The sequence below is a fragment of the Sceloporus occidentalis genome, unplaced genomic scaffold, assembly GCF_023333645.1.
Source record: "Sceloporus occidentalis isolate IW3139 unplaced genomic scaffold, rSceOcc1.0.p SCAF_5, whole genome shotgun sequence".
In the NCBI taxonomy this organism is placed as follows: domain Eukaryota; kingdom Metazoa; phylum Chordata; class Lepidosauria; order Squamata; family Phrynosomatidae; genus Sceloporus; species Sceloporus occidentalis.
In genome coordinates this window covers 19,642,311-19,655,328 of record NW_028316985.1, presented here as the reverse complement: position 1 = coordinate 19,655,328, position 13,018 = coordinate 19,642,311, and the positions used below count along the sequence as shown (strand labels likewise).

Genomic DNA, 13,018 nt, shown 5'->3' with positions numbered 1-13,018 from the left:
CAGGCAGTCCCTGATGTTGCTGGGTCTTTATACTAACTTGCCACACTAACCACACAAAGGTTGAAACTAGAGTTGGAATGCCAAATATTTTTTGGTGCTTTATATTATGCTTCCAGGGATTTCACTTTGGTTTTCTTGTAACTTGTGAGCATCCTTCTTAGTAATATCATTTTGGTATGTTCATTTGCTTTCTTGACTGGGGCTGACAGAGATTTCATTTGAACACTTCTTCTGTTATTGGAACTCCCTGTATTTTGTTATTTTATTTCATTTTTTTTTTTTTTTGTGAAGCCATAATTTTCAATTTGTATCAAACAGAGCCATGATGCAGTGGGAAGAGAATCTAAACTTTTGTCCCTGGGCTGCAGCCCCAATAGCAGCCCCAATCCAAATCCCCTCCCCTGCTATTGCTGGTGACAATGTCAAGGTTGTGTGTGTGTGTGTGTGTGTGTGTGAGAGAGAGAGAGAGAGAGAGAGAGAGAGAGAGAGAGAACTACTGTACTAGAAAGCAAAAGCTTAGAAACACACTCTTCTTCCAGGCTGTGATTGTAGTCCAGATCTACCTATCTCCCTATCCTGAAGACTGTTTTTTAATAAATGGTTGGGGGGGGGGGAGTTCCAGTTGTAGAAACCCAGCATCTAGTTTGCCCCTTATTTCAGAAGATGAAGCTTGTTTCTGTTCACAAATCTATGAAACTGGCTTACCCTTAATAATTTGTGCACTGTCCATCTTATATTAAAAAATTCTTTCTGGCAAGTAGCTTGCCAGCTCTACCACTCAGGCTGCCCCAGCTGTGATTCATTGTTAAATATGGACACTGGTCTGATTAATTGCAGGGCTATGGCATAGTAGCTACAGGGCCAGTCTATCTGAACCAAGCAGTGTTAAAGAAGGTTTAGCCTTGATGATGTACAAGATGACTTTCACCTAGATATCTGGCAGGAAATCAAGTTGTACTGGATGTGTAAAAAGTTGCAAATGACATGCATGGAAAGTATGAGTGATGATATTCATATGTACAAGCTGATGAATTGATCAACCAATTGCCTAATAACCCGAAAATAATAACCAGGCTGCATAGTGAGGAAAGGATGATAGGAATAGAATAAACTCATTTAAATATAGGGCTGGAGTAGAGTTCTACAGATAGCATGGACCATTAAAAAGATAAATCAATGTGTCTTAGAACAAATCATGCCTGAACTCTCCTAGAAGCCTAAGTAACTAAAGACTAGCATACTTTGAACATACCATTAGAAGACATGACTCTTGAAAAGACAGTAATTCTTGGTAAGGTTGAAGGCAGTAGGAAAAGAGGAAGACCCCATTATACTTAAATAGACTCAATCGAGGAAGCCACAGGGCTGTCTTTTTTGTTCATAAGGTTTCTATAAGTAAAAGACTAAGCTTAAGTGAGAATGAATTGTCTGGAGGCAACCAAGCAAACAACAAAATTATTTTGAATAGTAATTGTAGTAGTAGTGGTAGTAGTAACAGACATCATTAATATTCCATGTTTACTAAACTATGAAAACTAGAATGCTGGCATAAATAGAATCCAGTAGCATCATTTGGGGTGAATTCAAACAAAAATCCACCAAACAGTGATACCTTTATTGGCCAACCAACATGCTCAGTATACTTGTTGCAATCTTTCAAAGCTCCACTGGCTTCTTCATCGTACCCAACAGGAGAAAAATTAGAGATGTTAGTTAGATGCCTGCATTTTGTTGTTTTTGTCCTTAGTTCAGATGGTATGGGGAGGGTATCTTTAGCAGGCTGGCCCCTCCTCCTCTGATCAGGTGGCAACTGGGAGATTTTCAAAGTCCAGGAAATTTAAAATCTATTTGCATATTAACAAGGACTCCTCTTTTGCAAGCCAATATGTCTCCATTCCTGTGAGGCCAAAGGCATGTTTGTAGACAGAAGGCACTGGATTCCTTAAGAAGTCTCCATGTTTCAAAGCAGCCTGTGGCAGCTTTTGAAAGAGATAGAATAATCTATGCGGAGCCCATACAAAATATGATAGCATCCATTGGTAACCTGAATGGTAGTTAGTTACTGTTTGCAAAAGCAGCTGGACTAATTGTTGTGATTGTTCTTCCCCCATTTGTTTGGTTCACATTTGTTCAGCTCTAATGACCTCCATTAAGAGGCAATGGTTTTCTCCAGACAGCCCTGAAGCCAGAAATCTTGACAAACAATCTAGTAGCCCATATATCCGCAGTGGATCAGTAAAACAAATCCAGATACTTCTCTGACAGATCTTCCTACATGAATAAATAAATCTTGATGGTGTCAAAGGGCTCATGTTGTAAATACAAAAAGTATGGCTTGACTAGTAAACACAGTAATTTACTGTTCTCTTTTATTTCTCAAGTTTCTGTTCATTTCCATTTGTCTTCTAAAGACACTATACATCAGGAAGGAAGTACCCAATTGTATTATATATCTTAATGTGTAATTTCTTTGCATCCTCACTGGACTTGAACTGTGCTAAATTGTTGAACAGGAGATGAGGCAACAAGAAGCCTCAGTTGGTAGATCTTAATTTTCTAGACTACTATTTTTTCTGTTTGGTTTTCTGGTCATGCTGGAATTAAAAGCAAATTGATATTAGATGTACGAGGATCCTATGTTGTGGTTTTACCCTCATCATTAAATCTACACTGATGATATAGTGGTAGGAACCTTTGGAAGGTCCTCAACACTATTTCATTCTTTGAATTCAAACCAATATTCCAGTCATACAGCCTTCAAGATCTGCAGGCAGAAAGTTGCTATTATATGGTTTGGATAATTATAGGATATAGGGTCCATCATTAACCACTACCTGCTAAAGAAGGAAACCCTACCAGTATGCATGTGTCACTGTACCTTGCAGTAAGGTTGTTTTTAAGCACGGGTTGCTTGAGTTTCTATCTTTTAAAAATGTACACTGAAGAATTTTGCAAACTTGAGCTTCTGCATCTCCAGCATGTGAGCCTGCCTTAATTTCTTGCTGTACTAATTTAAGAAGAAACATGCTGGATCAGACCAGTGGTCTATATTATAATCCAGTATTGTGTTCACACAACTTCCAACCAGTCCTTAATGTTAAAGTAAAAGTAAGTACACGAGCATCCTCCCATTCCTGCACTCCAGCAACCAGTGTACATAGGAGCACTGTTTCAGCTACTGGAAGAATTATCCAACTTCACTAATAGCCATTAGCTCATTGACCATTTTAGCCTCTGTGAATTTCTCCAGGTTTCATAGTTGTCCAAGTTGGCAACTGCTGCTACTTCTTTTGTGACCAAATACCACAGTTAACTAGTTCTTTTTATCTGTCCTGAATCTCTCTCCATTGATCTCCAATGGATGATCTCATAATAGGTTCTACCATTGCAGTGGGTGATGGGGGTGAGACTGGCTGGAATTCCATCGGTGACATGTACAGATGAAATTTTGCAAGTGCGACATTTCCTTTTCTTGGGTTGTTGCAGATGAAGATATCCAACACCTCAGTTCGCAACAATCCCCTAGTTGTACCACCTACCTCTGGGGTGGCCAAGCAGTGTCCAGTTATGTTGCTGTAGCCGAATGCTGTCTGGAAACCCCATTCCTTCCTCCAGCGACTAACTGGTCATGAGAAGGGTCCAGATGGCACAAAGGTGGTTGGTAGACCCAAGGAGAGTGGGAGGGAGAAGAACTATGTGTGCCAAAGCTTTGCACTGTCCACTGTCTGTGCAGGATAGTAGTCAAGATGTATGTCCATTTCTCTTTTTTTCTTTTTCTTTTAAGGCTTTGCAAACTAATGAAGCCCGTTTGCTGACAGAGGAATGTTTGTTTGGTTTGGGGGGGTTGCATGAACTGAATGGAAAGAGAGAGATGTATGCTGATAATATAATTTTGTGTATGGTGCAATATTTTGTAGATGTTTGCCGCACCATAAAATCTAATCAACCTCAAGATCCTCCTCTGTCTTTTCCTAATGTGCCACGCTGGTAAATTTGAGGGCATGCTGGGAAAGGAGCCAACATTTAATACAGGATGAGATGGAAAAATAGATATTGAGATAACCATAGAACCAGGTGCTTAGTAGAACCTATTGATTGCTTAATTCTTTAATCTGGAACTGTCATTAATTGACTGAAATTTTATGCTCTTCATCTGTTTTGAGTAAACAATGTACTGGTAATTGACTTATGTTTATATTATGATGAAAAACATCTTTGTACTTATTACCCTTCCACACTCAAGGTTTTCCAGCATCTCAGTTTTACAATTACAGATTTCTTTGGCAGACATAATGACTCTCCATCTAGTTACTTTGTGGGGTCCTGCAGGTTCATTTCTATATCATAAAACAAGACAATTTGCCAGCTGGAATTCTGTTGACTTCCAGCACTGTGTACTGGATCTTTCTTTAGGTGTTCATTACATCAATAGGACTGACCCAGACTGTTTGTTTATCACACTTAAACCCCATTGAAATCCAGTTGTAAAATGAATCATGAGGGCAGCTAACGTAGTCAGGATCTAACCCAGTAGTTTTTATTCCAAAGTGTGACGTGGAATGGATTCCAAGGATCCTTATGCACAAATATGTTGTTCTGAAAATTTCACTCCATCTTCATTATAACAATTAATTAATAATTTGTTTTATTTATATACCGCTATTCCAAAGATCATAGCGGTGAACAGCAAGTAAGCTAATTAGCAAGTAAGCTAATTTGCCCCTAACAGTCTGGGTACTCATTTTAGCGACCTCGGAAGGATGCAAGCCTGAGTCGAGCTTGGGCCCTTTTGCTGGTCTTGAACTCGCAACCTTGTGGTTTCGAGTGAATGGCTGCAGTACAGGCATTTAACCACTGCGCCACCAGGGCTCCTTATGGTATCTCTGGCGGGTTACAGACCGCCAAAAAATACGTATGGAATACATATTAGGGTTAGGAAGGGGCGGTGCTTCCGCACCCCCCTAACCCTAGTACGTATTCCATACGTACAACATGGCGGCGCCCCTTCCACATGGGGGCCGCCATGTTTACGTATCGGATGCATAGCGTCCAGACGTGTCGCGGTGCCTATGACATCGCGAATGCGCCAGCGGCGCCTCGCGATGTCACAGAGGCGCCTCAAGAAGGAGCTCCATTTTGGAGCTCCTTTTTTGCTCCACGCGGTGTGGCTGCTGCGGCTCCCGCACGGAGCAAACGGCGGCAGCGGCAGACCGACTCAAAGCGGCGGTCTATAACCCGCCTCAGTTGCATCTGTAAATCAGAAGATGCAGCACAGCTGGCTATTTTCATTCTGCACACATATTTTTCTGTATTATACTAATCCTTAATTCAAGGGGGAAACTAAATTATTAACAGATGGATAAGAATCCCACTGTTTTCCAGTAACAATATTATGCTGACTTATTTCCATGCTAAGAGCACCCTACATGCTACTCTTATTCAGGATTTTTTTAACCTGGTGAAAGTCCTTTTTCCATTAGCTCTTCATCCTTGTTCATGGTAGGATAATCACATGCAAAGTACAACAGGATTCTTGTACCATTATGGGGTGAGTGTGGGTTTTTTTGCAATGTCAGGAGGACATCTGTACACCTGTTGAGAGCTATTACCAATGCAGTACTTCTCCCATGTTCGTACCGTTGCTGATGAAGAAATCAGATTTGACAAGTTAACCTAAAACTTTGTGACATTAGAGAAAGGCGGACTGAATCAGCTCCGGAATTTTTAAACTTCCCCTTTCTTGGTTTAGCTACCATATATACTCGACTATAAGTCGACATCATGTATTATTCGAGGACAGGTTTTGGAGCCCAAATTATGGATTTTGATATGACCTGTGGATAAACTGAGGGAGAAAAGTTTGAGTCATGGAACAAAGCAAGGTTTTGATGACAAAAGCAAAGGAAAACAATGCCAAAGAACTTAACAATATTTCAGCAGGCCTAACTGTTTGTGCTTATACTAAAGACAGGATGGATGAGAGAATAGAGAGGTAGTCAGTGCTTCCAGGACAGATTATGCTTTTGCCTTTCACCAGGGGATGGTTCTTTTTTTGATAAGAGGTAAAGTACCGTATTTACATTGACCCATGGATAAGTCAAGTCAGGTTTTTTAGGTCACTTTTTGACTAACATTTCTAGACTTATTCATGAGTATATACAGTAAGCTCCATTGTGTTTTCAAACACAAAGCTGTTGAGAGATCAGTGATCTGGTATCTAACCTCACCTGGAAGCCCAAGTCTATTGACTCAGATCTGTACTTTTCTGCATTTTTACCATAACGTTCTCTCTCCTTCACTCACATTCTCTTTCTTTGTGTTAGTTCTGAGGTAAATGTAGTGTCTCCTCACAAAATTGATGATTCAGTTAGATGTATTTTAGTGACAATCTTTGGGAAGTCAAATAGCTGAGCCTAAAGTCACAAAGCCCATATTGGGAGGGATTTACCTTATGGTGATTGACATGTTTTTGTAAAAGGAATGTGTGCATTGGGGAGCTGTAGCAGACGTTATCAAACAAAGATCAAAATCCAATGGCTGGTGGTAGAAAATACCCATTGAATTAGTGGGATTTAAACATATATTGACATTGGCCTGTTACAGACTGGCAAAATAAAGCCGCTTTGGGTCTCTTTGGAGGCATGCTGTTTAAATGATCCATGCATCCTAAGAATCCGGAAGCTGCACCAAAGTTGCCCTCCAGTGCTTAGGAATGGAGTGTGGCTTTGGCGCGACCTCCGGACTCTTAGGACCCATGCATCATTTAAATAGCATACCTCCAAAGAGACCCCAAGCAGCTTTATTTTGGCAGTCTGTAACAGGCCATTGTTCAGTAGTTTTACAATGGATTTGTTCTAGTTGGAGCTAATACTTTGATTTGGGGACTTCAGGTGTGGTGGAAATATTCCTTGTTGAAATAAAAAAACTATAGAAAGATGGAGTCACCACACAGGGACTATCAAGACTGTAATATTTTAGCATAAGAGTTACTCATGCTACATCAGATTCTCTGTTCAAGGTACTCTGCCTGTGATAAGCGCATTGGTTTCCCCCAATATTCAAAAGTTTTCCCTGGGAATAGAATTTCCATTTTCTCTGGGATGTAGATCTTCACATGAGTCCTACACTGTAGGACTGCATTCACTGGCTCCACTTGAATAGCATCATCACCAGTTAATGGGGCACCCATCTTTGTCTATGGTCCCAAACACATTGCAGAAATAATCCAGTTTGAGATCACTTTAACTGGCCTGCTAGGGAATCCTAAGAATTGTAGTTTACTGTGGCACCAGAGCTCTCTGACAGAGAAGGCTAAATACAAAACTACACAAAATTACAGTTCCCGGAATTCCCTAGCATTGAGACAAGCCAGTTAAAGCGGTCTCAAACTAGATGATTTCTGCAATGTATTTTGGACCTAAGTCATTTTCTAAACATGCTTATCCTTTAAAGATTTAGCATTTACTCTTCAGCTGCACACACTGTCTTGGAAGAATATCTTCTAAACATTTTATTTTTAAAATATTTCCAACACAGGCTGTATTTTTCTGTTTGTGCAGTTCTCCTGTGTTAAAGTAGGGTGAACAAGTGATAGAGGTTGCTGATTGTAAAAATTTCGATATCCTCATTCCTTACCTGCAGAGTCCCGTTTTACATTAATAGCATATGAAATTATTGTCACCGAGTCAGGACTACAAACATTGAGGGGTGGGGGGAAGTAGAGTAGACTGAATAATTCCTTAATTAGTCTATCCAGACTAGAATTGTTTTAGGAAACAATCATAGAAGCAGAGTCATAAGAGAAACTCGGCAGCTGAGTTGCTTTGGGGAAAACTGTTTCTGGAGATTTTTCAGGAAGCAGCTCAGGAAATATAAATGAAGATGCATGGATCAGAAACTATCCCCCAAGATATGATTTGAGGAATGCATGTGATGCATCTCGGTGGGTTTGAGGGATGTATGTCCTTGTTCTTCCTATTCCCAGGAGTACATCTGCATTATTTTGATAATTCTGGAAACTCTGGCCCATTTGTCTCTTTTTGGCAGTCCATTGTATCTTCAGAACCCTCCTGCAAGACCATATTTCAAATATGTTGCTCACTTTCCTGTTTCTTTGCTGTCTAGCTTTCATAACCATACTTAGAAAAGGGTGCAGTGTTTGTGGTGAGATCAAAGCCAAGCAGGAGTTTCCTTGGTTGTCTTTCCCCCAAGATGTTTGGCAGGAACTATGCTTGAATTAGCCATTCCTTTCTGATAAGCCTTTAAAGTGGCAGTAACACAAATCATAATACCTGGTGCTCATATTAGTCACAAAATTTTAAAACTAGGAGTGGGGAAAGTTTAAAGTTCAAATCAAGCATCAATATAATAGTCCTTTTAAGAGCTGACCAGAAACAGTGCTAAGGCATATGTTCTTAATATGCTTAGTCTTCATGCAGTCTATGGATGAGATCCATCTGTCTTTTTTACAGTCCACTCTGTCTGCAGAACTCTCCTACAGCACATTTCAAATAAGTTTACATTTTTCCAATCAACTTTTTTCACCATCCAACTTTCATAGCCATACATAGAAAATGAAAATACTATATACTGGATGATTCTAAATTTGATATTTAGGGGAGCTTACCTAATTCCTTCATAGCGGCTTTTGCAGGTCATAGTAGATTACCACACTACACTCTTTATACTACTGCTATTCCACTTTTACTGCTTTGGCTGCCTCCTGTTGCATTCTGAGGTTTGTAGTTTAGTTCAGTAGCGTCATGGAGGGGGTGCACTGGTAACACCTGGTCAGCTGCCTCACCTTACCACGGCTCAGTTTTCTGTGGGAGAACTAGGCTGCAGCAAGGAGCTAGGCCAAGTGTGCATGTGCACGCACACACACACCTCCTTGCCACAGCAAGATGGGGTGGGGGGGTTCAGCCCGGCTCCTTATCATGGCTCAGTTTTCTGTGGGAGAACTGGGTCATGGCAGGGAGCTGGGCTGGCCACACGCGCCCCCCACACCTTCTTGCTCAGCTTGGTTTTTCTGAGGGGAGAACCAGGCCGTGGCAAGAAGGGACAGAGAGGAGTGCGCAGCCAGCCTGGCTCCTTGATGTGGCCCGGTTCTCCCTTGGAAAACTGAGCTGCAACAAGGAGGCGGGCCAAGCGCACCTCTTCTGGGCAGAGGTCTCACGCTTTCTGGCCAGAAGGCCCACCCCCTGCACCGGGTGACACCAAACTCCAGTAGGCCACTGGTTCAATGAGGCCTAAGAGCTCTCTAGCTGAGAATGCTAAATGCCCCTCCCTAAACTGCAAATCCCAGAATGTAATTGTGCTGTAAGCTCCTTAGTTGTTGTTGTTTTTTAACTATAGTCTCTATTTTGATTAATGACTATGCCAAGATACAGGAAATCTTTATGTCTTTGTCTTCATCGCCCACTGTATTCTGTAAATCATCTGTGATCATTATTTTGGTTTTCTTAATATTCAGTGGTAGCCCTGCACTTGCACTTTCTTCCTTGAATTTCATCAATAGTCCTTCCAAGTCTTGGCTATTTACTGATAGTAATATGGTATCATCTGCATATCTTAATTTGCTGATGTTCTTTTCCTTAGTTTTTATGCCTCCTTCCTCAGAGTTTAATTCTGTTTTCTGTATAATGTATTCTGTATATAAATTAAACAGATGGCGTGATAAAACAAAACTTTATATGACTCCCTTGAAAATTTGATACCATTATTTTTCTGGCATGACTGCAGTGTTGGCACCAATTGGGCCTCTGAGGGGAGGGTATGCTATAATTGAGGTGCCACAACAGAGAAGGTCCTATCTCATGCATGGGATTCATATCACTGGTTTATACTTTGTTTAACCCTTTTATGTTTACAGTCTTCTTGTTGTTGTTGTGTGCTTTAAAATCAATTCTGACTTATGGCAACCTTAAGACAAACCTATCACTCAGTTTTCTTGGCAAGATGTGTTCAGAGGAATTTTGCCTTTGCCTTCCTCTGAGGCTGAGACAGAGTAACTTGCCCAAGGTCACCTAATCCGTTTTCCATTGCTGAGCAGGGATTCGAATCCTGCTCTAGAGTCCAGTGCTCAAACCACTACACCAGACTGGCTCCCTACACTTGCAGTTTGCCATCTTTAAAATACTGACAGCATCTCAGCATATCAAACAAAGAGCATAGCAGATTATTATTATTCAAGTGTGTTTAAGTTACTGTTATTTGTTTAACCTGGGGATTTATTTTGATGCCTTCCTCCTTTGTCTGCACAGGATATGAAAGCTGGAATGAATTGGCTAAAGCTCTGGGAAAGCAAGACACTCCTATAGTCGATTCAGTCATTCAGGTTTATCAGCCTCAGAGGCCAGAGCATCAGGTAAGAAGCTTTATTACAGTAGAGAAAAAAGCACTCTTTGGAGGAATTAAAATGTCAGGCAAATTTAGTTCTGAGGTGTCTCAATAGAAGTTGGGTTTTTACATTGACAGCAGAGAACTGTAAGGGTTAGATCCAGATTCAGGTTTGTACAACTGGGCTGGTGAAAGCAGATTTCTCCACTTCCTGCTCCCCATGACTGTCCCTTCATTATCCTAAAAGACTGAACAGACTAGAGTGTTAGGGATTAACTTTGAGTAGGGAGACGAGATCCTGAAAATTGAGCAGGGAGAGCTTCCCTGGGTCCACCAGAGGCAGATCTTGGAGATAACTTCGTAGCTATTTTACACTGTTTCCATTCACATCACTGTTATGGATATAAGCAAAGGTGATGGATAGCACTATTCCTTCAGAGTGGTGAGTTCATTCTGAGTATTACTAGAAATACCATTAAATATCAAAATTAGAATCATCCATTCCTTAGTATTTCCACTTTCTATATATGGTTGTGAAAATTGGACAGTGAAGAAAGCTAAGAGGAAGAGAATCAACACATCTGAAACATATACTTTGTTGTTGTTGTGTGCCTTCAAGACACTTATGTTAACCCTAAAGTGAACTTATCATAGGGTTTTCTTGGCAGTTTTCTTCAGAGGGGGGTTGCCATTGCCATCCTCTAAGGCTGAGAGCATGTGACTTGCCCAAGGACACCCAATGGGTTTCAAGGCTGAGCAGAGATTTGAACCCTGGTGTCCAGTGTCGTAATCCAACACTTAAACCGCAGTGCCACATATGGACTGCCAAAAGCCAATCAAACAAACAAAAAACAAGTAAATGGGTTTGAAAGCAAATGAAGGCTGAACTCTCAGTAAAGGCCAAACTATTAAACTGAGACTATTATACTTTGGACACATCATGAGATGACATGACTCACTGGAAAAGATATTAATGCTCAGTAAGGCTGAAATCAGTAGAAAAAGAGGAAAACCTTGTTACAGATGGATTGAGTCAATCAAGGAAGTGATTGCCTAGAGTCTGCAAAACCTGAGCAGGTCTGTTGATGGCCTGGGCTCTTGGAGGTTAGAGTTGCCATGCCTCAAAGCTGACTTAATGACAAACAACAGTTATAAGAGATGCTTGGAGTTTTACACAAATGATTTATGGGAGCTATCCAAAGTGCTGAACCTATTTGGAAAATAGAGTTCAGCACCTTAGCTCCCACAAAATACTCCTGCAAAACCTGGAATAGTTTCCCTAAAACTCACTGTAGATTCAGCCCTCCAAAGCAATGATGTCACCAGCCACCTCTAGAAACAAGAAACCATTTTGTTAGTTGTAGATTTTGTTGTTTGTTGTTCGTTTTGTTTTCTATACTTTAGCTGGTAGTTGTTTGGGTATTTTATGTCATTCAATTTTTATTCTTTGTAGTTTTTAGCCAATAAAAATCATTTAAAAATCCATGTACAGTGGGCTCTTGTTATCTGATAGTGTTTGGTTCCAAGACTCCCTGTGGATAACAAAATCTGTGGATGCTCAAGTCCCATTAAATACAATGGCATAGCAAAATGGTGTTCCTTATATAAAATGGCAAAATCAAGACTTGCTATTTGGAATTTATACTTTTAAAAAATATTTTCAAGCTGTGGATGCTTGAATCTGTGGATATAAAATCAGTGGATAAGGAGGGCTGGCTGTATTTACCTTCTAAGTCAACCTAAGATTTTTAGGGTCAAATTTTGGGCATAAATTTTTTGGTTTATAGTATATAAGGTATATTTTTCTTACATGGCATCCCACACTGAAATTTGAAAACTGAATGCCTCCTTCATCCATTTTCTTCACAAGCAGGACCCTGGGCAGTGCTGAAAGGTGTGTTTCCTGGAACATGCAGCGCTGTCAAGGACTGTTGATATCTCTGCCTTCTCTTCACCCGCAGGTGTAGAATTGCTCCACCTGAGAACAGAAGAGGTCTTTGTTGTATAATAAGTTTTCATAAGTGCATAGCTTTGTACTTAACTTATGCTAATAGCCTAAAATCATTGGAGGTTATCTGGAGGAGGAGTAGCTTGAGCCCTCAATGAGGAAAGACAAAAGGAGTTTATTGAAACTCCACTTTAAAAAATTTCTTAAGCAGCAGTACAATGCCACCATTCTTCTTTGGCTCAGGACTCCTTTTTGTCTAGTTTATCTTCTTCCACATTTGCACATTCTTCAGATTATGTGCAGCTGATTTGCTCTCAAGATATGAACTGCCAAACAATAAAAAATGGAGCAAAGCTTTCTTTCTTCAAATCAATTACAGGCTTGAAACAACCTTCTTCAATGACCTGTGAGGGCTGCTTCACATGCTTCATTTCTCTGCTTGGATTTTTCAGGGTAGAGGGCAGGAAATAATCGATGTCATAAAACTTAGGCACAGGTCATAGTACAGCAACCTTGTAACCTTGCTGAAGCTGAGCAACTTTGTATGTGGTCATTACCTCACTGAGAGATGGTTCGGAATCTTGCATACCCAGCATTGAGCTCCCTAGAGTACAAAGTGTTGTTGTTGTTGTTGTTGTTTTGTGTTTTCAAGCTATTTCCAGCATATGGTGACCCTAAGGCCTGCCACAGGGGTTTCCCTATCACAGGGTTTTCTTGGCAAAACTTGTTGAG

The 13,018-nt window shown here is 40.6% G+C and overlaps 1 protein-coding gene across 1 annotated transcript in view; it reads left to right on the top strand.

Annotated features, from left to right (window-relative positions):
- LOC149311731 (beta-1,4-N-acetylgalactosaminyltransferase 3-like) overlaps positions 1–13,018 on the top strand; it is a 97,875-nt gene that overhangs the window by 50,337 nt on the left and 34,520 nt on the right. The window contains exon 2 of the mRNA XM_089527793.1: positions 10,263–10,366. Within this exon, the coding sequence (XP_089383919.1) occupies positions 10,263–10,366 (104 nt within the window). The remainder of the gene's footprint in view (positions 1–10,262; positions 10,367–13,018) is intronic.